The sequence below is a fragment of the Euwallacea similis genome, chromosome 3 (assembly GCF_039881205.1).
Source record: "Euwallacea similis isolate ESF13 chromosome 3, ESF131.1, whole genome shotgun sequence".
Lineage (NCBI taxonomy): Eukaryota > Metazoa > Arthropoda > Insecta > Coleoptera > Curculionidae > Euwallacea > Euwallacea similis.
In genome coordinates, this window is record NC_089611.1 from 491,758 (window position 1) to 519,606 (window position 27,849).

A 27,849-nucleotide genomic window follows, 5' to 3' on the forward strand; every position below is an offset into this window, starting at 1 on the left:
ATTGAAAGTAACAAACATTTTTCCCTTACAAGTAGGGAAATTTCCTTACAATTACTATTACTCAATGAAAGAAAGTTAAAGCTACTTATCGGTACTTGTAACCAGGGATGGCATTGCGATAGTATCCGGTGCACTTCAGAAAATCGGGTTGAGCGTTTATAAATACATGCATCTTTCGCTTTCACCGGAGGAATTTGCATAGCTGTCTTATGAATATCATCGCTCTGTTGTACATATGTATATTCGTTGTCTGGTACTGCCCTATTAACGAAATACTTCCAGAATGATGGCGAATCATTTCGAACATGTTCGTCGTCTGTGAATCTCTAGGAGTTTTCTCGTATGCTTATACCAGGATATCCCGTATATGGGTATTTTTATTATTTGAAGGTTTATATAGAGGGTTGGGGTTTTGTATTAAATGAGTGAATTTGGTATATGCCCCATGTGGTGTTGCCAAGTTGTGCAACTTTTCTCTAGATTTAAGGATATCCCAAGCTCGACAACTGACTATTGTAATAATATATTATATCCGGCCATTTAAATCTAAATACATAAAAGTAAAAGAGATAGTGGAAATCTAAAATCTTAGATACTAATGAATGAACGGAAGATATTCTATCAGATAAATGGGAATTGCCGCTTTTCCGATAGCAATGTTATATAAATTAGTACAGGAATAGAGAATATGGGAAACGCAAAAAGTACCTTTGTAATCTATTATATAAGTTTCAGGTAAGAAATCAGTAGGCCAGCCACCTCATTTCCTGTCTTCAGAATCGAAGGACACGTTTCGTCCGCATGGAATTTTGTCTGGCCATGAATTCTTTAAGCTGTCGCATGTCATGGGCAGTTGCCTAACCATACAGAAACATGCGCATGACAAGTGTAACATTTTAATGTCGAACGTGGTATAAGTAAGTAAAGAACTTTTCTTGTACGGTGAAGGCGATATCAACCGATTACAACGAGATTAATGAAATTGAGGATAAGTTCGAGCTGGTTAAAAGGCACGAGCAACTAAGACAGAATAAAAAACGGAAAGAACAAGAACGCAGAAGAGAGGCACGAAGATAGAAGCAAGTTATTAAAGTCAATTCCTCGCAATAGGTCAAAAGTGAAGTATTTCGGTTCGTTATGAAAATTTCGCAAAAGGTCAAGAGAGTCGTGTGGCGCATTTCTACTGCGCACCACGTGCTTGAAAATCAAAAAAGACTGATTTGCAGACGTAGATTGATCAACTCACACTCTACTTCAAACATTTTTATATTACTCGTTACTTCCATTTATCCGGATTTACAGAACCGATTTTGGTACGCATGCGTACGATCCAATATATTCGTTAGCCGAAGCCATTGAATGCTGTGTTGGTCATTGGTCTGATAGTCCGGTTTGTCTTCGACGTCACGTTGTTTTATTTTAACGGTTACATATTCCTAATCACGGCATTGCCAAACATTATAAAATAACATGATACATTCCTAGTATTTTCTTTTCAAATCTTGTCTTCTTCAAAATATCCACATTCAAAAAACTTCATTTTTCCCTGAAATTTTGTTTGATTTGGAGATCTGACAATGTCGGACTTTGGTAACATTCCGCCAATCTGCGCTTTCGGTTGTTCCCGGCAACTTCGGCTAACTTCGTCCCGAAACAGAGGATCGTCTAATACCGGCGCCATTTTGCAAAAACCGCAATTCACCATTCATTTCCTTCTGAAGTTGCTCTCTGCCTGGCTAAAGATCGTTTCCGCGCTAGAAATTAGAAAATCTCTGCATTTACAGTCATAAACGACTAAAAGAAAAGCGATAATTGTAGAGAATTGTTTGCTCACCAATTAGCAACATGAGTGGCGACAAGAAGGGCAGTGCTCCGGCCGCAAACTTCGAAAAATGTTCGGTCGTTTTGGTAGACGTTCTCGGCACCACAACTTCTATTAATTTTGCTAAGGTAAGATTATTCTCAAAACATTCTATTTTTACATTGGTGTACTAAATGCACAGCCGGTTAGCAACAACTGAGATTTTTTTGTTTGTTTCATTTCATTGCTGTTTGGGAAATTTACTGTTTATTGCAGATTTTGATTACTTATCGGCAACCGGCTAGAAGGCCAATGCCTGGTCTGTTTGGTGTTTTTGTTGCTAAGTGGTTTTAAAATGGCCACCATTATAACTTATGTTAATGCCATTTACTACAGTTCCTCTTTAAGTGAAATTCCAAGCAAATATTCTTCATTCTGTATAAGCGGCTAACCTGTATTCCTACTAAATGTGAGCTAAAAATAAACCCGGTTTGTCGTCCTTGAGCCAGGTAAAATCTTAGGGTGCATTCACTTTATTGATATTTTTTGTCTAGGGAACAGCTGGCTGAGTTGGAGGCCAGGAATAAAGTGAAAGACGACGGTACCCATTTTCCTAACAATAGACGATAGGTTTCACAATACCTCTTTTATTTTTCAACTGGATATCTTTTAAGTTTCAAGCTTCCCTGATCCATCAGATTAAATTTGTGCTTCTATTTATTTATATACTTACTTGGAAATACATTAAAGATCGGAATAACATACATAAATTGGAAAGGAAAAAAATAATTCAGATCTGTTGTTTGAAGCCTTCTCTAATGTTTATGGTGTAACAATAAAAATAGGTCTTCTACAAGGTGGGCCTTCCTACTGGACTTATTATTATTGACAAAAGGAAAGTAGATAAGTGAAATTTGATTGCACATTCCCAAGGCCCAAGAAAAAAATTATGGTATCGTTATTTTTGGCCAATTTTAGTAGTTTCTGATATACAGGGTATTTTCAAAAACCTGCTATTTCAACACCGCCGTATTTTGGCTATTCTGGAAGATAGAACAAAATTTCAAATAGCAATATTTTAAATATTTGTAGGTAGAATTCAGGCGTGATTAAAATTTGCTATTAATAATAACTTTTAAGTTTCAATATAAAGTTTAGTTTTTTCTCTTAATGAGATACTATACATACATATATATTATTAGATGCTTTGAACCGTCTTATGAATAGTTTTAAAAAGGCAAAAAATTACACTTTTTAAAAAATTTATTGGGGCTAAAATATATATACAAGAAAATGAGTGACACAATTATATGCTACATGACAAAACATTGAAAAATTTCTGAAAACTGAAACGCCACAAGAAATAAAGTACCTAAGATCACTCTAGTATTTTATTTATTCATAAAAAGTTTTTAAAGTGCAATAAAAGATTTATGTGTTTTCTTTCATGCAACAGGATTTGAATTTTTATTGTGAAGTAACCTTCAAAGTTATAATTTTTTAGAAATAAATCTCTACTTCACCTGATTTGAATGCTGTGATATTCAGTAACTTTTAACATTTGTTGAATAAATATACATATAGGTTTGAACTTGTACAATATGTATTTTTTGAGGTAATGCATAGCATTTAGCAAAACTATAAAAAAAAATTAATTTTATATTTTAAAAACTGAAAATCGGCTTTGGGAAAACATTAAAATATCTACTTAAAAACAACGTTTTTGCCCTTTTGAATATTCGCCCGTTGAACGTATTTCATCAATATTTACAGGTTGCTATTAAAATAAGTAGTTTTGAAATTTTAATTTGTTGTGGTTGTCCTATTGTTTGAGTAAGGAAAGAGTTGCTGCTTATCTTAAGTTGCATCTCACAGATATGAAATTGTTTCAAAACAGTAAATAATAAACAATTTCGAATGAATTATGCGGTTTCGGTAAATTAATGTCATTATTTTATAAAACAACCTCCATAACCACTATTGTTATGGTAAGTATTATAGTTTTGCGGTATATTCCACTCATTTTGTAAACACGCAAACAGGCGCGTGAAAAAAAATCAGGATATACCCGGCGCATCGGTCTGAGAAATCGTAGATTTAAAAATGTAGGTTTTTATTATACATATACATATTATAATGTTTATACTTCTTCCGTTCTAAGAATACGGAAATGTATAAAATCTCAATGTTTTTGATTGTTTTTATTTAGTAAAATAATATTTTATTAGATTTTTTTAAATAAAAATGTTTAAAGAAATAACAGTTTCAAAAAATTCTCATATAAAATTAAAACACATTTTGATATAAACTTAAACATGCTAAACTTTTAAAAAAATCACAAATTATCACAACGTTGACGTGTCGAAGCAGTCATTACATGTAACACTAATATGTTCCAGACACAAAAATGTGTAATATCGGCGGCAGTAAAACCGAGTTTTTTTACTTTTTTTTTGAGCTACATATAGCACATCTTCCTAACTGACCCCCTGCAGGAGCATTTGCTGGTCCTGGTATGGGACAGGTTCCAATAATTTCAAGTAACCTTGTCCTCAATGTTTTTGGAATATTTTACATTGTTAATCGCAGAAATAAGTATGGAAGAATAAGGTTCTTTCCAAAAGATTTTAAAAATATTTGTCTCATATCGTTTGAATTAGGATTATTCGAACAATATACCACAAATAAGTTTGTGCCGGCCAAATTCAAAATAGTATAAAAGATCACCATTATGCCATTTTTGCGTATTTCTTGCAACGTTATAGTTGGAGCACAATCTATCGACCACATCAACACCATCTTTCGTACGATTATAATCTAACATAATCTCTGGCTTTCCAGTATTTTCATCTATGTAGTCGTCGTGATGCAAGGGAGAAATAAGTAGTACTTTTTTTTCCTTTTTGGAATATAATAAACTATTATGCAATTTCTTGTGAATCCGAACGTGCTTCCTCCAACTGGGTGTATTGGATTGAAAAACTCTGGAGGAAGTTCTCTTTTATTTTTGCGAATTGTTCCAATGACATTTACCTTATAGTTTTTTAGTAAGGTTTCAACTAGAGGAACGCTTGTAAATAGATGATCTAAAGTAACATTTCTTCCAGAACCTTTTATAACATCGCACAATCTGAGTATTACAACATTTGGACTATTGCTAACTTTATATCTACCATCAGGTTATTGGTCAATATATACTTCAAGATTACTTGTGTAATACGTTTTTGCGTCCGGAAGCGCAAACATTTTTATACCATATCGGTTAGGTTTGGATGGTATATATTGTCTGAACATACATTTTCCTCTAAAGCCTTCTAATTTTTCGTCAATAGTGATGTATTCAGATAAGCGGTACCCTGCCTTGCACTTGCTCACGAAAAACTCAAAAAAGTTTCGAATGGGGGCTAATTTATCACTGATCTGCCTTTCTTGGCGGCTATCTTTTCTATCAAACCTCAAGCAACTCAACAAAAAAAGAACTTTTTTTATTGACATTGCTAGCCTGAATATTTTTATCCTTGAGCCATTGGACTGCCACAATTCTGCTTTTAGACGGTTTGCCTTCATAACACTAACATACAGAAGCAGTCCTAGAGATGCAAGCATTTCTGCTGAGCTTCTGGGCCTAACGTCTCTTTTTCTAACAAAATTATGAAAGATGGATTCTATATAACTATTGGTGTTTTAGACAAGTATGTTCAACGTTTCGTCGCATATGAAGTACCTAAATATATCCATCCGTGTTTTCAGTGAATGTGCGGCTAGTTTGTATACTGGAAATCGACGCACTATATTTTCTCTTCTAGTTCTGACGTTTCGAGGAGGTGGATGTTTTAGCCATTGAGTTTGCTTATCTTTGCCTAAATAATGTGACCTAGGAGAGCTTTCTGTTTCTATTTCATGATCAGAGGTATCTTGTTCTGTGTCACTTTCTTCGCTTCTATTCTCCACTAAGTCATCTTCGTGAATTGATATATCATCCTCATTAAATATCTCATTTTCATTGTCGAAAAGAACAGTCTCTAGCAAATACTGAACCCGTATTTGCTCCCTTTCGTAATCTCCCATGCTTAAGAAAACCACTTATTTTTATCCTTATAACAAGAAAGTCATAATGGCACATAGAAATTATTTTTTAAGCTATTATAATAGCATGAATATTTATTGTTAATAATTATTAGCAATAAACTTATTTTAGTTTTTACCCTGCTACACTTTTACATAAATTGGCACGTATTGTCTCACAGACCGAAACTATCTAAATTTGACGATACACTATTTATTACGCCCCACTGCCCGAAAAAAATTATTATTGAGTTGTTCTATAAAGATACAGTGGGGGAGGGAGCACTGAATCATCTAATAAGTTAGAAATATTATTCTGATTATTTCGTCGGCCTACCAAACCGCACGCGCCTATTTCCGGGTTGCTACTACGATACTTAAGCGTAGTTCATGGTCCTCTTATTATACACTTTGTATCTTAATATGCGAAAGAGAACCATGAAAAATAAAGCAAAAACTAAAAACTTCTCGTTTGTCTCCCATACATAAATAGGTATTAAATTCTATGGTGGCAACGAAACGTAATTTTTGTGGCCATTTAAGTAATTTCGATTTGGCAAAGGTAATAAAGTTTAATTACGATATTAAAATTAGTCAAAAAGCACTACTTAATAGCACTTCTTGCAATATTTGGGCCGAGATATATGTAAGAAAACAATGTGCTTTGGGTAGTTGTTAAGTAGCTGCTTTGTAAAAATATGCTCTCAAATTTATCCAGCGGCTATAAAGTGAAAAAGAAATTATGGACACTTTATGGGCCAGAATTTAAATGAACTTAATCGATAATGTTCGTACGTATTATTGCAGTTGTGGGCGTTCGAAGGATTCCTGTTATCACCAAACTCTATTTATCAACAAACTAATACAATTACTCTTCTCCAACTAATAGTACACTAAAAAGTTACTATTTCACTACTAAACAGTTTATCGTTTATTACAATCGCCTCGTATTTATAGCTGTAGTAGACTTAGACTAACTCAGTCTTATCAACGGTCTCATTATATAGCTTAACTTTCTGTGATTAGAAGATCGTACAATTTTTTTACAAACATGCAGATATTAACATAAACAAAAATACGAGAATACTGGACATATATAAAATGCAGCAATAAATCACTCGGTAGAGGAGCGCCTATGAACCCTTTTTTAGTGCCTGACGTTAGTCGTAACAATATTTTCCCAATTTTTTTACAGAAGTTTGAAGTTTTACACTTTAAAATAATCATGTTTTACTATGTGTTTTCGTGTCTTCGTGTCTTCTTGCATATTAACTCTTTCATTTACAATATACATATGTATGAAAGAAATGATCTTTGAATGTGTTTGCTTTTATATATTGTATTTCAGAGTTGTATGATACGTCATGTCTAGGAAATATACTAGAAATACCAGTAAACGCGTAGGAAATGACTAATTAGTTGTAGGCATTGTTTTCGGTTGTTGCTGCCAAAACACGAGTTTGATGAACCTTTCCAGTGTATTTTCTAACACGAATTAAAGGTTATAACTTGCTGGCAGGCAAAGATCTATCGAACCGTAAATATGTAAATAGCAATTTTTACATAGCTCATTTGTGGATGAGTTTAAAAATAACTTACGGGCATATGTTTTGTTAAGGTTAAGGAAACGAAACGTATGTTGTAAGTGGAAACATTTCAGCAGATTGCATTGTAAAAAATATAGATTTACTTGCCGCAAATAGCAGTATTAGATAACCCTACAATTGATAAAATGAAAGCCGCAATTTTGTTCACGTGTTTTCAAGTATATTTATTATATTGTTAACTAACATTTTGTTGATAATGTAATTCCCTATAAATCTCACAAAACAATTTGTTTTTCTCTTTGATAAAATCTATAATCTATGGTATTTGATAGGCAGTAAGTAAATACATGTTAAATCTAATATTTGTTCGCAGGAAACACTGTTTCCATTTGTGATCAAAAACGCGGAAGAGGTACTGAAAGTCAAATGGGAGGAAGAAGACGTTAAATCTGCAGTAAAGGAACTTAAAGAAGGAAACGAAGAAATAGATCTCGAAACCACTGCCAAGCTCGTAAAAGAGCTCACCGAAAATGAAAGTGATAACCCTGGTTTAAAAGCATTGCAGGGAATCATATCTGAAAAGGGTTATGAAAGTGGAGACTTAAAAGCTCAGTAAGTATGAAATTAGATATATATTTACCTGAACTTTATACTCCTCAAGAAATCTTGTTTTTTTTTTCAAACAGAAAAGAAAAAAAATTGTATTAATCGTTTTTACGTCTTGGCTATTTTAAAACTCTTTTCGCTTCTATTTCTAATATTTAATAATTTTCCATTTAAATTATTATGTTATTTTATTATTCACTTTCTCCCATTCAGTGTGTTTAGCGACGTTCCTGCTTCTTTTGAATCGTGGGCCAAATCTCGCAAAATTGCCATTTATTCCTCTGGAAGCGCCGATTCCCAAAAGCATGTTTTTGCTAAATCTACAGAAGGCGACTTATCCCGCCACATTTCAAATTATTTCGACCAATCAGTAGGGCCCAAAACAGAAAGCGGGAGCTATAAGAAGATCGTTGAAGAATTGGCCGTAAAACCAGAAGAGGTTTTGTTTATAAGTGATTTAATCGAAGGTAAGTTTATATAAGAAAGTGACTAACTGGCGGTTGCAAAAAAATATGAATATTCTACGGTTTTGTAATGTTCATTTCAGAAATAAAATCCATAATTTTGAAAAGCAATATATGAACTCTGACTAATTTCAATCAAAATATTAGAACCATGCATAGGATAAAATCATCAGCTATTTGTTAGATGGTTGTTGATAAATAGCAAGTAGGTCAAAGCAAACAATGTCCTACGTTTGTGAGTTATACATAGAGTATAAGGTCTCAACCTGGTTATACTGCTTGGTAAATAATTTATTTGTATTTGAATACCACCAGTTTCTGAAAATCGGATATTTTCTGTAACGAAAATGGCCAGATTTTTCAGGATTACCTAAGCATAACTAAAATTGGAAACATATAGCCTTATTGTTTCAATAAAAATATAATCATAATGTGTAACTTAAAAATACACCTGCTTTATTTTTCTCTTTTAGAGGTCAAGGCGGCTAAGACAGCAGGACTTTCCGTAGCTGTGATTACCAGAGAAGGCAACGCCAAGCTGCCGGAAGATTCTAAGGATTACCCAGTCATTTCCAGCTTTAAGGAAATCACATTCGAAAACCCTTCGAAAAGAAAGAACGTCGACGAGCCGGCGGTAACGGAGGTTTGTGTTAACGCTAAATCCAGTAGAAAGAGAATTCGCTCGTAAATAAATAGTTGGTGCATTTTGTAGCCTTGAGTCTTGGTAGCCTCTTGTAGTCTTCAATAGCTGTTATATAGATCTGCCTTTTTTAATGTTAAGGCGCTTGATCTTTTATTTGCCACTTTTTGCTTTCTTTTCAGATTTTTTTTGTAGTTGATGGTATTAGCTCAAAAGTTGGTGTTTACTTTGTTATATCCTTTGGCGTCGATGGCTATAAGTTTATAGTAACGATTGGTGATTCAGAAAACAAATTAAGGTGATTTAAATAGTGTGGTTAATAATATAAAATCTTATGATTTTATATTATAAAGGTGATTTTGTAGAGTGTGTGTAGCATGTTAATAGGTTCTATAGATTTTGTGGTGTGTTTTAGTACAAACTATTTTCGAACTGTTAAAGTCAGTTGAAAAAAAAATAAAATTATTTAAGGTCACCTATAGCATTTTTTCTTCAATCATTTCCTCTTCCTTCTCCTTAGTAGTATTTAGTGCATGCTCTGTTTAAGTTATGGTTTAAGCAGGTATTTAAATTTAAATGGTATCGGGGTAAAGAGTAGATTGAAAGGTAAAGTTAATTAAAACCCGTTTAAAATTAAGAAGTCTGAGCATGATTTATTATTTAGGAACCTCCGTCTAAAGTGGCTAAAATTGAATCCGAATCTAAGGAGGAATCTAAGAATGTAAACGAAAAGCCAAAAGTGAAGAGTTCTGAAATAGAAGATAAAGCTATGGATGTGGATGCTGATGCTGCTGAATATGCTGAAAAACCTAAAGAAGGTAATATTTGATCATAATATATTTCAGCAATGCTATTAATTAACATAAAAATTGGCGAAACAACAAAAGAATACCACAAATTGCTCAGACAAAAATATGGCCACTTCCAGAGTTGATTGCACAAAATAATGTATTTTTTTAAATCTATAATTCTGAAACAAAGACAAATCTTGGTGCATTTTAATCAAATTTGGTGCGTCAGTTTTATTAATAGCCAACAGGGTTGGTCATGTTCCAAAACAACACAATTTAGCAAAGTAATTTTCTTTCTGTTATAAAAAACCATTTATTATTTTATAGTGCGACAATTAATGAAAACGTTTTTTTACTACGATTCAAGAGATATCCTGTTAAAGATCCATTCGTGTTAGGCACTTACGGACGAAATATGTTTCGGTTACCTTAAGTTGTAACCTGAACTCCCCTACTCAATCCTAACTTCAGAATTTCCTTTTTTTTTTAAATTTCGCAATGATCTAAGTTTGCATCATCTTTTATACCCTGATACTTTTACGCAAAAAAAAATACAAAATGTTATCTGTTCAACTTTGTTGGAACTTACTCACGGTATTAAAAAAACTTGTTATTTTCAGATGTCACACCTGATAAACCTGTGGAAAACTCAACAACAACGGAGACCACTGAAAAGACTGAAACCGTAGAGAAGACTGAATTGACGCCAGTAGAAGATGTAACTATGAAGGATGTAGACGCTACCGAAGAGAAGACTTCCAAAATAGAAGTCTCAAAATCAGGAGACAAGACTGAAGAAGTAGTTGATAGTACTGAGAAGACTGAAATTGCCGAGATAACTGCCCAAGAAAATACTCAAAATCAAACTGAAGCAGTAGAAGAAATTGAAGATGAAAAGAAAGTATCTGAAAACGCTGAAGACACTAAAAAAGAAGAAAGCAAGGAAGTTAATGGTGATGTTCTTACTGGTGCCGATGTTTCAGGTGAATGTTGTTCAGTTCGAGAGATTTTAAAAATGTAAAAGACATATTAAAATGCATAAATAATTCTTTTCTACAACCTTCAAAATATGATAGATGAAATTACCTGACGAATTAATATGAATTAATATACGGTGCAAATTTAGGGGGATGTACATGAGTCAAAATAATAAAAAACAACTACGCTTTGTCAAAAAACTGTACTATTTCGTAAGTACTATTTCGCGCACTTGATATAAAAACAACTATTTATTACTTACTTATATTACTTATATACTAACTATTTATTTCCATATTTCTTGAAATTATATGTGCTATCATTCTAATAATTTCGGGTTAAAATTTCCTTTTTCAGTTAGATATTTATTTCACATTTGCATTTAACTCTTAAGTTTGAAATCTGCTTTCAATGTTTCTTAGGTTTATCTTTTTTTTTCAGAAAAACTTGAATTGACGGAGAAGAAAGTTGAGGAGCAAGTTTATAGTCCCAGCAAAGATGTCAAAGACCCTATCGAAGCAGAATCTAAGATCGAAGAAACTGAGAAAAAGACTGAAGCAACGGTTGAGTCAAGTGAAGTCAACTCATCATCTGAAGAGAAGGACCAGGTTGCTGAAAAACTGGATGTAAATACTTTTTTTACACCTACATTTCGTTAAAAGTGCTCTTGTTTTTGAATATGTTTCATTGATTGTTTTTTTGTGTAGGATAACAAACCAGTCGCAGATTCGTCGGTAGTAGTCAATATCACCGACGAAGTTCAAACTACTATTGACTCTAAGGAATCGTCTAAACCTGTGGATGATACTCTCTCAGAAGAGAAAGTCGACAGTACAGAACCTCCAACAGTTGAGTCGAATTCAGCCAAAGTAGATGAAGAAAAAGAGAATAAGAAGGATTTGGCAAATGGCTTGGAGAATGGCGATACAAAAACCACGACTAACGGAGACGTAACTGTGAGTGTTGAAAGACTAATACTTTTAAATGAAACATAGGTGATGTAGGATGTTGCATGTTAAATTTTAAAGTTTTTAAAACATTTTTGAAACCAAAACGGCTTTCTAAGTCTTGCAAAATAATAGATAGCTTAAAATACATTTCTCTTAAACTTGACAAAGTGCGATTTTGCTGAACATATGCGTCCTATCCACCTATATGTATATTTATTTGCGACTTATTAGCAAAACATTTTTATTAGATTAATCAATCCTGCATTTTACCTTTCACTTGAATTACTCTAGTGATATTGAATATCTGAATATCATAGGGGTGGTATATATTAAGTGTGACGGTGGTGTAATTGTCAGCACGTTTTATAAGAAATTTTCTTATTATGAAGGATTAAAGTTAACTTTTAACGCTAATAAATTGCACTAATAACCATTGTACAGTATAAGTTTTTCTAAGGTTAGTGAAAAAATCATGGAAACTAGCAGAATTACCAAGTAATAGGCGTTGTGTCATACTATTTCAAAATTTAATTTTAATACCAAAAAATTGCTATACATATAAAAAGTATATTATTCAGGCACGCCCACTATTGCTATTTTCGGCCAACTTGTTTCCGAGATGTTCTAAAATATGTAAAATATCAAATTAGTCAAAATTTCATATTCAAAATATTTTGAAAACTTTCAATCTTATCAAGCAAAGTGCAATGTAGTGATTTTTTTTACATGGGCGTTGAACATATGAACTCACTTTTATATATAGACCTGGACGATTAATCCCTATTAAGGTCAGGTCATTATAATTTCCGACCCCAAAATATTTGCCTTAATCTAGTTTGCTGGTTGCGATCCCCGCTAATTGGATTATTTTCTATTGTAGGAGGAAGTAAAAGTAAACGGAGACTCGAAAACCGAAGGTGAGGTTAAAGAAGATACGAAAGAGAAATCAAAGGAATCGGCAGGTGCCGAAGAAAATGTAGATGAAATTAAAGCGAAGAAAACCGAAGCAACCGCAGCTGCTACCGAAGCGCCAGCAGTGAGTGTTGAGGTGTAGGACCGTACGTTGTAGTTATTATTTGTTAAATCTACATACGTTTTTTTATGGATTTACACGAGTACCTACTCTCTTTCTGGAAGATGTGGCAGCAGACTCTGCATTATAACGTTTAATGTAATGATACTATTGAGGAGTAGCAGGAAAAAATTCATATACTACTCAATGTTATCATAAATTATCTATTTAATGTTGATCTTACAAGCGAAGAATCACAATTCGCAATTCTGTGTTTAATGTTCGGTTTCCAGTTTTTTAATTACGCTAGAATATTAGCCTTAAGTTCACATCCGGTGTTTTCTAATACATAACAGCCGTGTCGGCATATCACACTTATTAACGATCCGAAACTGTGCCCTAATGCTGGAAAACTCAAATACGCATACATTTCATTACTAGTCATTTAAACTGTCATTACTAATGAGTTTCGACATGCCCTAGTTTTTCTGCATTTTCATAGGTTTTCGGTCGCACTATATAAAAACATCATAAAAAAAATGTTCCTAGAAGACTACTGAGATTACCAGATTGGTTCCTTTAATATGCATTTCGTGTGCCAATTAAACGTTCTCTCTTAAAACAAAGACTGGCTACTTTGAAGACTGGCTTTTTGGATTAATTTTTTAAGATGAAATACATACTCTAAGGAAAGTTCCAGTATTATTGTGTCGTTTATATCTAATTTCATGTTTAGTTTTTACATTCCAATTGCTCGTGTTGTATTCCAATTTTAAATTCTGATTTTAATTAAGACTTGCAAATTGTTTAGTTAATTGTTTATTGTCGATTTTTGTGATATGGTAGTCCGAAATTTTCTCTTGGCAGCTTTTTTCCTGATATTGCACACATAAACCAATGTCTGATAAGTTATTTACTTCAGTTCAACAGTTGATTTGTTTATGATTTAGGTGTTGCTGGCATCAGTAACAACCTACTTACTTTTATCGGATACCTTAGCTGTAAGGGAAGGCCTAATTATTTGTGATCGCCTGCTATTTATTACCTTGTATACGTTTTTAGCGTCATAACTTAATACATTTTGTAGGAATTCTAAGTAATGATTTTGTTTTTATTTCGTTCTCCTCGATTCAAATTGAGCACAAATTAATATGGTTCTAATGTGAGTTTTCATTGTGTCATCTTATTTAAATTTAACAGATGTTAAATTTAAAAGTTTAGTACATAGATGCAGGTGTAGCCGTGGAAAGGATTGTAAGAAAAAAATAGGGAACCACAAGCGACAGGGAATCATCTCAGTCTATTATAGACATCTTGCACTCATCTCCGAAACTGGGGAAATTTTGAGTTTCTGTCATAGGTTCAGCTGATGCCGGCCTATAGTTCTCTTTTTTCCTTCCATCTTCCAGACTACACCTGCGTATACATGTCTTCGGACATGTACCGAAAATGCTCAGCAAGGTGTATGAGTATCTGCTTTCTATGTACATATACCGGATCAAGTCGACAAATAGTAATACGTGCCTCCTGGTTACTCCCACATCCTATTTCCATTTCTATTTGAATTTTTTCTATTCCTTTTGTGGATTTGCCAATAACTTTTCCTAGGTTGTTATTTAGGTTATTGTTCACTAGTATTTTCTTAATTACGACTTGAAAATGCGGCCTTCTTGTGGTTTACTAATGTCCTAAAATTTCGTTTTAAATAGTCAAACCGTTCTTAAGATATCTCCTTGTAACATTTCACGTACGCATTTTATTAGTGGTAAGGGGTATTTTTCAGAAAAAAATCTAGTTAATGCTTACTGATTTGCGTAATTTATGACCCCTAGCTGTCGTTTAAAATAGTTTAATGTTGTTTTATACCTCCATTCCCATTTTATTTGCATATTTTCAACTTTCGCAATCCGCTAATCAATTTAAATCAAGTGTTAATGTTCGCCCCGCCTTACAAGAGACAAACCTTAGGAATGTTATGATTGTTTTGTTGTCACACAATAAGTTGAGAATGCTGTAAAAATTAGAAAGTAGGTACTATTATTGTAACGTCTATTTCTATTTATTAGGATCGTAATTTTTTTAAATAGAACAAATTTTTCAGAGTTAAAGATTATCATATATGGTCGTTTACTCGCTTATTGTACGTTTCCTTATATTGCTACTGGGGAGACTAGCATTACTCAAGTCCTATATCGTTAAAAATTATAGGAAAAAATACGGTATTGGTAAATTTCACATGAAACATTCTATGAAGCGATTCCACAGTTGGAGCGAGATCTTTTCATTTATTTTCGTTATTTATAAATCGTGATTTTATCATTTAATCATGCACCTTGGGGTGACACATTGTATCTACTCGACGTCCCTTTGATTAAATAGTTTAACACAGATGAAGATCTCTTCATTTCATAAACAAAACGGCAGTTTTGTTTGTATATTTTCTTTTCGTAATTTCATTACAAGGGCCAGAAATTAAAATTCAGTTTGTTGTTTATTATACGATTTTATTGCATTGCAAAGCGGTAATTACAAACTAAGAAGAATAAATAATACATTTTGCTATCATATACAGAGAGTGGGTACAGATTTTTATGTTCAAACACTGACATAGAAGAAATATGACTTAAGGATACCTATGAGTCCGCTCTAAAATGCATTTATACGAAATACAATAATTAATAAATTATATACAAATTTTTTGGACATTTTTTTAAACAAATATTTACAAAAACTATTAAAAATAATAAATACAAAATTTTAGATATAACAGGCTTAATATTTTAGGAAATACCCTTCTGGACGTCTCAGAAAAATAGAAGCTGCATTCTCTGGGTCCTTTGCATAAATATCCCTAAAATATTAAGCGACCCAATTTGGAAGGAAATTATTTTCTAGAATGTCAATGTTTTCTTGAAAAAATCCATTTTCAAATCGAATTAATTTATCAATTATACTGTAAAGGAAATTCACAACCAATACAAAGATGCTAGGTTGAGGGAAAAAAATACAAGTAGTTTATAAGTACGTCTGTCAGCTACATACATATAAATGGCAAATGGTGGTAACAGTTAGAATGAACCAGTTTTACTTCTATTTTAAAATTCTAGAATAAGATTAAAAAAATCGAATGTGTTGTTTAAAATTGGCAAATTATAGACGGATTAAAAAAGGTATATCTCAATTCATTCTAAGCGATACGCCACAGAGAAGAAGTAGTGTTTCAAGTGATGTGTGAACTCGGTCTATTTAACTCTAAACTCCTAAAAAATGGCGGCGCACTCGTCATCACTTCATCTATTTCCAAGGAAATTAATACTTTTTATTATATAACACAATAAAAACTAGGATTTTTTCAGTCTTTAATAATATACAAATATACGCGTCAAGATTCACCTTATATATTTGTCCGAAAATGTTCAACACTTTTTCTTTAAATATTATGTATATTAGAAATAAATAACTGACCAGGAAAAATATAACATTTACAAGTTATCGTTATCTCTTTCTAAAATTATACAGGGGCTGATAAGTGGCGGTTATGCAACAACGGAATGACAACGTAGAGATACAGGTAGAGAGACAGAGATCAAAGATGTCCTGGCCCTGTATAATTTTAGAGTCACATAAATTGGTCACTATGCTTGGCGCATATTCAAAGGATTCCTACGACGTAACATCAAAAAAACTGTACAAATACGTAGGTATTAAATAAAAAAATGGAAAAATATTTCAAACGTTATATCATTTACATGTAAGTATTAATAGGCCCGGATAACTTTGCTGATTAGGAACTCGGTTTGCGAACAGAGCATCTGTGACGATTTTGAACTTCCGTGGCAATAGCACATAAGGAATTCTACAAGTTTGTGGTAAACAGATGGCGGCCTCGAGTAATATTATAAATGGCGATCGCTAAACGCTTAATTCGCAAACATGAAAGTGAACTTATAGATTTAATGGATTTATTAGAGAGCTTTAATATATTGAAAAGAAATCAATTTCGCATAAATTATATAATAATTGAATTATTACAGGGAGGCTCGACATTGCAGGGGTCAAGTTTAAATTCAATTCAAGCGCATTTAAGTCGCTTGAATAAAAATATCAGACATATTATATGTAAAAATAACGTAATACACAATTTTGCACTGATATATTTATATTTTTGCTTATAGAGAAACAAAGTGAGATACTTTAGAGAAAAGGAAACGGCAAGGAATTCTTCGTATCAAATTATGCAGCAGTTGGAATAAGCAATAAAAGCCATCATCATCCTAACGTTTGGACTCCACTTATCTACTGCTTACAGACATTTTTATGTCCAAGAATAATACTGGCGTAAGCACCGCTCAACATCATTTTGTAAGTCTTTAATAAAATTCCTCATATTCTGGTGGACGTACTAAACATTTTATTTTAGGACTAGATGACCTTATATAACCAAAAATTGACGAACACCATGACAAGAAAAAAAATATTAAAAGGCCGTAGGAATTCAAATGATAATTTAGAAAAGCCAAGAAAAATTTAATTCGAGTAATATCATCATAAACCACATCCATTTTATGGGTAAGTAGTTCCTATTGAAGGAACTATAAAATTTACGGCTCAACAAGTCTGAACAGTCAAATTTACAGAACCACCTCCAAGTTTGATCTGGATTTTGCATGGATGAAAAATTACTAGACCTAGAGCCCTATGGATGAATCTATGATCACGAGATCAGAAGAAAAATTGCGACGTCACAGTAACGGTGGTTGAACATTAAAACGATTATAAAAATTATTGCAGAGATATTTCCAATTCCCATCTAAAGTAATACTTTGCTTGGTTAGACACATAGACTCTTAAAGGATGAGAAGGACAGAGTTACTTACAGATTTAATTTCAATGATCATGTAGAAAAGAAATTGTTTACAATAGATTGATTCACATAGAAGCAATTGGTGGATGTTTACGTTCAGGGGTGGATAACTAGCGGGTAAAGAGAAAAGCCATTAAACGATGAGGAAATTAATAATTATGCATATTAAGTTCGAATTTGAAAAGCATAGAATCAGAAGAAGCTATTCTGGTTTCATTAGTGAATAATATTGAAAATCTAACATGACAATACCCAAAGCTATAGTTTTGCATTGTAAAAGTACAATTTTAACATTTATCATTTGAAGAAAGTTGAAATGTTGATATCTATCTAAATGTAAATTTTATGATAAATTACTAACATTTAATTAAAGGAGCAATTCTCTCATAAATTCATCTGATAATGTCTTCAACTAAATTAGACAAAGTTTATAGTTTGTCGAGAAAAACGCAAATTTTTTATGCATATTTTTAAAAAATGGCAGCTTCATTATTATAATTTTGGGACTCAAAAACTTGTTTCTAATTTAAAAAACCGAATCTCATCGGTTTGAGGTATCAGATTATGAGTCATTTTCTTTACATTTAAACAATTCAATAATATGTTACATAGATGTATGTATAGTTAGATACAATACATTGTTGAAGATTATTAATCACTTTTCTTTGTGGAAATTTAACATACAGCTGTTTCTATGACAAACGATTTTACAAGGAACGCCTACTAAAATTGTTCATATTCAATGCAGAATTCAGATCAAAGTGAACACGGACGCGATTTCTCAAATTTAAATTTGGAATCAAAGTGGATGATATAATGACAATTTAATAATTTATTTTCTCTCCTAGAATCAAAGAGAAGCAATTGAAAAAGTAATATCTCGGCATTATTGGAGTCAGAAGGCACAAAGTGTCTATACAAGTCGAAGAGATATTCAGTCATGTTTCTGGATATTTTTGTCAGAGATATTAATCAAAAAGAAAAATAAAGCGCTCTATCTACCAGCATTATATGTGAGAACATGAATATTTGACAAATAAATCTCTGAGGTCAGTGAATTCGGCCGTGAAAAGAAATCATTCAAATTTTCAATCAAAACCACGCTTTCCCAAAATATTCAGTGAAATATGGAAGGAACTACTACACGACCTTATTTTCTTAATTTCAATTTCTTATAACTGAAATTGCAAATAATCTGAAGTTATTATATGCCTTCCTGTTCATTTGCCCACTGCAATGTTTGAGCTACTACCCAACATCTTTCCCTGAATGAATAAAGAATAAAAAGAAATATGCATCAATAAAGTTTCAGCAAAGTGTTGTAAAATATACTCAGACAGAAAGACAGAATTTATACTCTTGTTTGTAACATTAGGTCGATTTCAATATTCGTTCCTACCTCATAAATATTTATACACAATATTATCAAGTCATAAGGGGTTTCATCAACATTTAGGTCACCAGGTTTTTAGGTCCTCTTTCATACATCAACGTATCGAATATGTATAATTTTTCGAATATTTTATAAACATAAAAAAATCGGAAAGGACGTTTTTGCCCATATATTGTACATCAACGCAGCAGCAAATTCCTGCTGCTTGTATATAAAGGTTGTGTCTCGGCAAAACGTCCACAATGGGCGCACATTCAAGTATAAATATATAGGGTCATTTTTTCTTAGTGCCTATATTTAGTGAACAATTATTTGTTTAGTATTGCGTAACATAATTCTTTCCTTCAGGGGTCACGTTTACACCATAATATAATAAATAATTACTTTTTTATATGGACGATACAATCTTTCCCCCTTTTCGCATTTCCAGAGTCACTTTTTTTATATACATTTCTAGTTGGACAAAGCCTGACAAGTAGTGAAGACTTAAGTCTACTTATATATACACTTCAAAAGATAACCAACAATTTTATTTGGTAACCAGAGAAGCCTCCAAACTAAAGAGGTTCAACTTCAGAGCCTCGCCATACTTTGTCCATACGACACACTACCATAGTTTACAATAACACGGAGGAGGGAAGGGGGGGGGGGGACATTGTGAACAAATTGTCCATCACAAGTGAGGGGGGACATTAACAACAAATGGAAATCACGACTAAAACATTCACTAGTGTCCGCGATATGGACATGTCTTTTATATCCGTTTTTGTTTAACTACATACACTAATATATCACCAAGGGCGATTCAAAAGGGATCGCTTATATAAATTCAAAAAATTCATCGCATTAAATGGATGATGTTTCCGAGGACCACGACGCACAGTAGAATAGTGCTCGAAACCACCACCGAAGCGTCTGATGTGCCGAACGTCAGCGTATCACTTTTCACCACCTCGTTTGGATGTTTGTCGTACGGTTTCGATTTCTTCGTCGTTGATACGGTACTTCTACTCGTCGTGGAGGGCGTTGTCGGCGGGGTGAGTCTCGGGGGTGTTACCGACCACCTAGAACAAATAATAATGTATTTATGGTCTTAAAAAATATAGAAAACATTCTGCGATATGATCAGAATTCTTATGCAAAATGAATTTGGATTTATTTTTAAGGTCAAACGGATTGTTTATAAGCACTGTTCACAAAAAGGCCACGTAAATTTGTGACAGTTCTGACGGCGCTGATTGACACAGATAGCGTGTTCGCAGATTAAAAAAATGTCTAACCGATGTGTTGTGCATACAAGTTGTTCGGGAATAGTGTGCGTATAATCTAGGAGGCAATTTCTTAAGTTAAAATACGAAAAAAGTTATTATGAAATGAGTTATGAGAGAGTTAAAATCATTTGAAGATGTTGCTCCATACATGGTATCTTCTAAATACATATCTAGGACGGGAGGTTATTTTTTACTACAAATTCACTGAGTTATTCATGACATTTCACCACCCATTATCATTATTCAACCCCTGGAGAGCCAGGCTCGACGACGACATTATATTAAGCCTTTTCCAAGTTTATGCCAAAGGTGGTTCAATTTATTGCTGTATGGTGGTTGCGAGGGAGAGATTATGGTTTTTGTGATAGTCATGAGTACAGCAAGACCAACTCTGTAATGAAATTATTTGATTGAATCACTATAAAGTCAAAAAGTCATAATAAATATTTAAAAAGATACCTTTCCTTTAACCGCTGCTAAGATTATCAAATGTTAGTTTCTTAGACGGCTATTTCATGACCGTTTAAATTCTAAGGTAGAACGTCTAGTTGCGAATTTATATTCGCGCTTCTAGGGAAAATGTTGGAAAACATAAGAAAATGTCACAAAATACGTGTGAATTTCAAAAACGTAAGAAAATTGGATAAATACATATTATTAAGTGTAGTAAGAGATATGATTGCTAAAACTTCAGTTTTAAGTTGCCATTTTAAGGAAAAACGATTTCAAAAGTTTGAGCTGCAGTAGCTCCTTCTAGAAAGTTAATACCTATGCTAGTCAGATTCATATAATTTCTTACTTGGAGATATTCTCCATTAAAGGAAGCAATGTATGTGGCTGTAAAAACATCACTTTTAAGGTCGTAATTTAGAGAAAACAATTTTGAAAATTTAAGATTTTAGATGCTAGAACTGAAAACGGATTTTCAGACTTTTTACTTCCAAGTATTTTTTATTAAGAAAAGTGTGGGTTGCAAAAAACGAGTAAATTCATTCCAAAGTGGTAATACCGCTTTAATTAGTTCGCAACAATCGTGGATTAAAACATTTTTCGTTCCTTCCTAGTTTTTCCCGCCAACTTTTTAAAATTCCAAAATGCAATCATGTTGCCTTTTGATTTGCCCTTTTTAACTTTCCGCCCCTGGCGACCTCACATTCGGACCGTACGGTTAAGCCGCCCCTAGTACACAGCATGACATGTGACATCAGATATCGTTTAGGTAATAAATTTGCGTCTTAATAGGATTTTCAAGCTTGTGTTGCAACAATTGCATGGCCACCCAACAGCCCGGAACGTAGCTGCCATAGACACTTTCCTTCGGTATTATTTGAAGACTAAAGTCAGTAAAAACAGCAATGATCTAAATGACGAGGGAAAATCCTGTTAATTGCGACAGAAAACGTTTCAAAAATGCATTAGAAACGTCGCTTTTATGCTTTGAATGAGCATTAAAAGACGCACCTTCTCCAATTTAAGCGAGATTGTAATCGACGTTTAGAAGAACTCGGTGATGATTCACTCTAGAAAATTAAAACATAAATGTAATTACCATGTTGGTCGAGGTGGTGGTTGTGTTGGTGGTTGAGTGGGCGTCTGTGCTGGAGGTCCCCAAACTTTGAACACAATTTTCATGTTGTGAGTGGTGCACCTTCCCCCTATTCTCCTATGGAGATCATCAGAGGTGGACGTGGATATGAAATAGTAATCGTGCCCTGAAAGAGAAATCGTCTTTTAATAGTGGAATGCTAATAAAAAAACCTTAAACTGTAACATCCTTGATAAAAGAATTTTTACTTCAATTTCACAGCAGTTAGTCAGTGAATGAGTGCAGTAAAAAGAGAATATCATTCATGATTTCTAGTAGACAATGTCGTCGTTGTGAAATGTCTTCAAGCACTGGCAATACCAGCGGGGACAAAACATAAATCTTACGTACAGCGCTAATCAAAAAATGCTGGAAATACATAAAACAAACAAAATTATGATTAACCGCCCTAATTTTAAACAAATTGAAATCCGACCGACGGTAAATAGCAATTAACATAATTTTACGCACGGCGGAGTGTCAACAGATCCGCAGTTTGTTCAGCTAATGCGAGAACAATTAAATTGTCACAGCTTTAAGCAGGATATATTGCATTATCCAGTCAGGAAAAAAAGCCGACTCTTATAAGACTTAATTAAATAGTCACGGAGTGGTTACGCCCCATTGAGGGTCTCAGTTATAACCACACTCGGTAAAACCACAACATTCAAAAGTACTGCATTAAGACTAAAGTATTGATCATCACCAAGTACATCTCTTTGCCTTGCATCACACATCGATCTAGTCGCAGGAAAATAAAGAAGAGGTTTTTCTGAACATTTTTACGTATACATCAGGAATCGTTGCGAAAAACGTGTCGGAAATGTGAAATATTATTGCACCTTGGCCCAAGAAGTGACCCAAATACTTACAAACTTTAAGCAACACATTTCATAAATAAGTTGTTTTCCGACCAAATTTATTACCTATAGTTTTGTCACTACTAGTGACACTTTAATTCAGCGAGACGTTTAAAAATATACTTGATAAGTTCATTAGGAACGTCTAGACGCTTTCGAGCTTATTTACAAATTAACCGAGATGTTTTGTTGTTCTCTACAACCACAATCAATTATATTTTCGTTCAATGTGTCTATCAACTCCGAAATAAAAGAAAAGTTTGATTTGACATTTTTTACAATCTGTTTCAGGCATTTCTCATATACACATGGGGATGATACGTGGACAACATATGCGGGATGATAATACATGTCGGCGCCATCATAAATTTAGCGAATACCCCTAAGTAGACAGGCAGACAAACTCTTTGTATTGGTAGGACCCTATGTAATCGATCGTGGTTCTGGTTTTCTCGCTATTCTGTTCACATTGTACATGTAACATTCATTATCATTCTTTATGGTATGACTTTCAGGAACCCCGTGAATAAGGGACACACTTGTTTTTAACACGCAAGGGAGGCAAAACGGGGCCAGCGGACCAAAAAAAATGAAAGTTCAGGAAGGGAGGACAGTAATTATCGAGAGTTGAGATTGAGAGGTCTGGCCCCGGATTGTCACGTCTCTCATCCTTTGATTCGATTAACATACGGTCTACCTTTTGTGAAAGGGATCATTGGCATAAGACATTTATCACCATATACGGTAGTCAGTAAATATTCGTGTAAATATAAATTAGTGTAATCTTAGTGACATTCGTTCTTAGTAATAAGTTAGTGGTATTAAGTGACTTTTTCTAGTGTTTAATTTGCGACTCATGGCTTCTGGAAGCAACTCGCCTTCGGATCTTCCGACATACGTATATTATTGCCCGCCTTCAGTAGTAATTTTTGTGTCTAATGCCCAACACAAACGAGTTACGTTTGTGACTATGAATTATTAGTGATAATCCCAGCAATATCAACCTGAATCAAAACCTCTAGTCATTCTCCCCTAACGATCCCACCTAACATCATAAGAAGAAAATGAGACATTCTAAATTTACCACAGTTGAAAGCAAGTTACAGCAGCCTATCATAACAGAGATCAATATTTTTAAGGCTTTTAAGCTCTCTTTGATGGAGGTTCAAACCTACGAAAGGAAATTGCTTAGTGCTTTCGGTAATTTATTATGTTGGGGAGGCCGTTAAATGACATCAAGACATTTCCTAAACCTGTTCCAAAAGCAGATGTATTAAGGCGAACGATAATGGAGTTTAATTTTGGAAAATTTTATTGCCGCTTAAGTAAGATTTACATTTAGCCAATAGCATTCTTAAAATTAGATTGGACCAAGTATGTCGGGTCAAGGAAAATGTATTTGACTTGTCCAGTAAATATAAATTAAGCTCTAAATATTAAGGGGTGTAGATGGATCTCAAAAAATCCGTAAGGGTTGTTTACGTTGGGGGTTGGCCCTAATTTAGAAACTCATGATTAAAACACACAGATTTACCTTATTCAATATTTAGTCTGTTTTTTGTCTCTTTCAGTTCTCATCCTCGAATTCGTTACGTTTTGTATGTACAGTTTCTATTGGTATAATCAAAAACGAATATTTGGAGAAGCAGAACTAGATATGAGAAAATCTGTTTGCTCCCTCCGCTCTTTGTATCGATTCATGTTAGATCGGTCAATCTCATTAGGATACGCATATTTACCTCATTTAATAGTTAATCCGTCTTTTACGGTTTCCCAGATGTTCTCCTGTACGAATTTGTAGATACAGAACTAGACATGAGAAGACCTATTCATCTGCCATCTCCGCTCTTTGTGTTCGTTTAGATTCGTTCAATGTATTATTTTCTTTTCCTAACTCTAAAACTGGGAGCACTAATCTGACAGGCTTGAAAATGAAATAATATCAAGCTATCTCATGAATAAAAATTTAGTATTAACCAAGTAAAGACAATAACATATCTAATTAAGGAAATTTCCCACATATGTATTTCCTGCGACAATTCAATAGAAACTGGTAAACTTCCATGTAGATATACATCTAATGGCAAAATTGTTTGCAGAATTCTCCACAACATCAAAATCCAGATCAGACTAGGTTCTATAGAGTTGGATCGCAATAGTTTCAAGATTGTGAAAATATGGTTATATATAGTGTGTTCCTTAAGTAAAACTCCAATTTTGCCCCAATAAGCTTTTTTTTAGATAGGTATTTTAAAGATCATGTGTTTCTATCTGCAACCATGAAAGTTGATCTTGAAAAGGTCAGAGGCATCACGAGAAGGATTTGAAAATATGCAAAAATACAAGAGGAACTAAAAGTGAAATTTTTTTTAAAACTTCAGCTACACCAGTGATTATATAAAAGTTTTGAAAAATTATAACTTTTTTTTAAAAAGTCAACCCTTACAATTTGATTTTCAAATGTTAGGGGTAGATCGAGAAGGGTTTGAAAGTGTGTGAAAAATCGAGAGAAACCACAATTGAAAGGGTCTTGCACCTTTGAGAACTTTGAAGAACTATGTGTTTCGAGTTGGTGTGAATTCAGAGCTTCAAGTTGGTGAATTTGGGAGTATCCCCGATTTCGACATCGACCTTTTTTCGATGTCAATTTTTGACTAATATATCTAATAAAGTAAAGGTTACACATCTGGATTTCCCTTGCTCAGTCCAATTCCAATTCTACTACTTCCTTTAATTTCATCAGAATCTCAAAAGATTATTAAGAAGAAGGAAAGCAAAGCACAAGTTCTCTTCAGTATTCAGTATGGACTATTGTTACTACATCGCGGGCATAACAAATAATGTAAATTTTAGTTTAGATTTAAAGATCCTTCTGATAAGGGTTTACCTCTATTAATAACTACAGCTGTCATCATCTCATGTGGGCATGCAAAAGGGAAAACATCCGATTGACACTCTTTAATGGATTTTTTTTGTGAAATGTTTATAAATTGTCTATAATGACTAAGTTAGAGCTATCAGACTACATTAGGGTCAATTCGGCAAAAAAAAAAGGAAAAAACATTCCATGGATAAATAAAATCATTGACGGTGTATCAAACACGAATTCTATTATCCTTTTTTGTTGTAGTCTATTCGTGGATTGTTTTACTTGTTCCAATGCCCATTTCAAAGAAATACTGGCGCCCTACTAAATAATTCATTCAAACTGCCAAATATTGATTCAGTAATATAAGTGTCTGTAGGTAGACGTAATGGGTTATCGTGAGCCAAAACGCACGAAGGTTGTTCTAACATAAAAAAAACAGTCCTAGACGTATAGTTTATTTACCTTAACCTTGAATTAATTTATTAAATAAAGGTGCTACCTGTAACAGTTAGAGACCCTTCAAATAGATTCCGAAATATTCATAAAAGAAGTAATTGGGGACTTATTAAATTAACTTCATATCTAGGAAATGTAAATTTCAATTAACTTATAAAGAAAACGTTCTCTAAAGCGCCTAATGGAACCTTTGTGGCACCGACTATTGAAACGATACCTATTATAACGTGCACGTAGTAAGTTCCTTTATCTGAAAGGAGAACCTCGAATCTCGTAACGGTTTAAACGCATTCCACCATTCAAAAATATTTTAACTGTTCTCCGTTATGGTTATGGCACAATTATTAATAACGTTTTCCATTTTTATCGCCCATTTTAATGGTTATGTTTTAATTTCGAAATTACCTTTGTGTTATTTCTGCACTCTGAGGTTGCAGGAATTGGCCGATCGCGGTTTTAATGTTTTTGTGACTTTGTTAGGGATGTGCAATTTCACAATTATTTGCAGTAATTTCCAATTGCTGCAGAGTCCAAGTAACGTGTTTCCATTAATAGCCATAATGGGAGTTTATGGGTTTTAAGAGATTATCGGATTTTTTCTCTGGTAATTCTAAATGTTAAAGCGAAATTTTGCAGTTTTTGCTGTTGTGTCACTGAAAAAAGAAGCTTCGACCTTTTGATTTTGTTAGCAAACATTCTGGCTCCACTTTTTGGTTTCGTGCTTGCTTCTATCGTTGTTCCCTTGTTTCATTTCATAATTTTGTTTATAATTTTCCTTATGATTTCCTCTACGTAACTACACAATATTAGGTTAATCTACTTTGATTTTTGTTGATTGATTTTGTTCATTGATTTGATGTTGAATGCTCAAAATTCCTCACATCTTCTATCATACTCATTGCACCAGTTATTCTGGGGTTATGCGATATTAAATACATAATTCGGCCTATGTCTGACGAATTGTCTTGCCCCCCACTCCGCAACAGAATGGCCTAACCGACATAATGTCTCCCTGAATTCCCTTGTATATCTCGCGATCGTGTTTGCTCAAATCTACCATCCTCTTGTTTTATTGAATCAAAATTCGAAATCCGATTTCCGCTTCTATAAACCAAACCGAGCGCAACATTCCTAATTCACGTCTGGTGACATCGGCTTTCCAACTGTCTCAAAACGGTTTTATGGATGTTTACACCGTAACCTCTCTCGTAAGTTTTGACAGGAAACAATCGGAATCAGGGAGATAGCAACGGTTCATTATGCCCGAACCTCGTAAAGACTAGATTAGTTTTAGAAATAAACAAAAGTCTCGGGGGATATAAATATACGGTTACACGACAGCGCGACATTCACGAGACTGCGTGATTTTTATTCTAGTGAGACGTCTGGAGAATAGGTTTTAATGCTCTTGGGCGATTTATTGCCTAAACGTCGGATAAATGGGTGAAATTTAGGAAATGGTTGTAAACTCGGTCAGAGAGATATAGTGGGATCAAGAATGGTTTAAAAACGACCGATGTCTTTATTTAGAGCTCATAAAATCGACATTAATAGTTGAAGTGTTGAATATCTTAATCCTCCTTCCCTCTCGAAGAACCTCAAGAAGTTGTCAACAGTTCAAGACACTGCCTTGCTCGAAGCATTTCGCTCGTATCAGAGAGTGCCAATTTATTATCTTCTCGTATTATAAGTTCCGT

The 27,849-nt window shown here is 33.6% G+C and overlaps 2 protein-coding genes across 7 annotated transcripts in view; one reads left to right on the top strand and one right to left on the bottom strand.

The window, feature by feature from the left end:
• Positions 1-1,643: 1,643 nt before the first annotated feature.
• On the top strand, positions 1,644-13,954 carry LOC136420170 (enolase-phosphatase E1-like). Of its 2 annotated transcripts, none has more exons than XM_066406989.1 (9): positions 1,644-1,950; positions 7,787-8,025; positions 8,233-8,486; positions 8,957-9,126; positions 9,788-9,941; positions 10,535-10,897; positions 11,334-11,518; positions 11,600-11,848; positions 12,723-13,954. In XM_066406989.1, exons 1-9 carry the CDS (start codon positions 1,846-1,848, stop codon positions 12,894-12,896), a joined length of 1,893 nt encoding a protein of 630 aa, XP_066263086.1. In that variant the 5' UTR covers positions 1,644-1,845; the 3' UTR covers positions 12,897-13,954. The 2 variants fall into 2 exon arrangements, with proteins under 2 accessions (XP_066263086.1, XP_066263087.1); XM_066406990.1 differs by having other exon boundaries at positions 11,600-11,842.
• A 1,383-nt stretch (positions 13,955-15,337) lies between these two features.
• The window catches only part of LOC136419671 (ephrin-A5-like), a 313,490-nt gene continuing 300,978 nt past the window's right edge, over positions 15,338-27,849 (bottom strand). For all 5 annotated transcript variants that reach the window (XM_066406194.1, XM_066406192.1, XM_066406190.1 and 2 more), the window contains 2 exons: positions 21,932-22,094; positions 15,338-20,175 (listed from right to left, as the gene is read on the bottom strand). In XM_066406194.1, the coding sequence (XP_066262291.1) occupies positions 19,950-20,175; positions 21,932-22,094 (389 nt within the window). In that variant the 3' untranslated portion in view covers positions 15,338-19,949. The remainder of the gene's footprint in view (positions 20,176-21,931; positions 22,095-27,849) is intronic.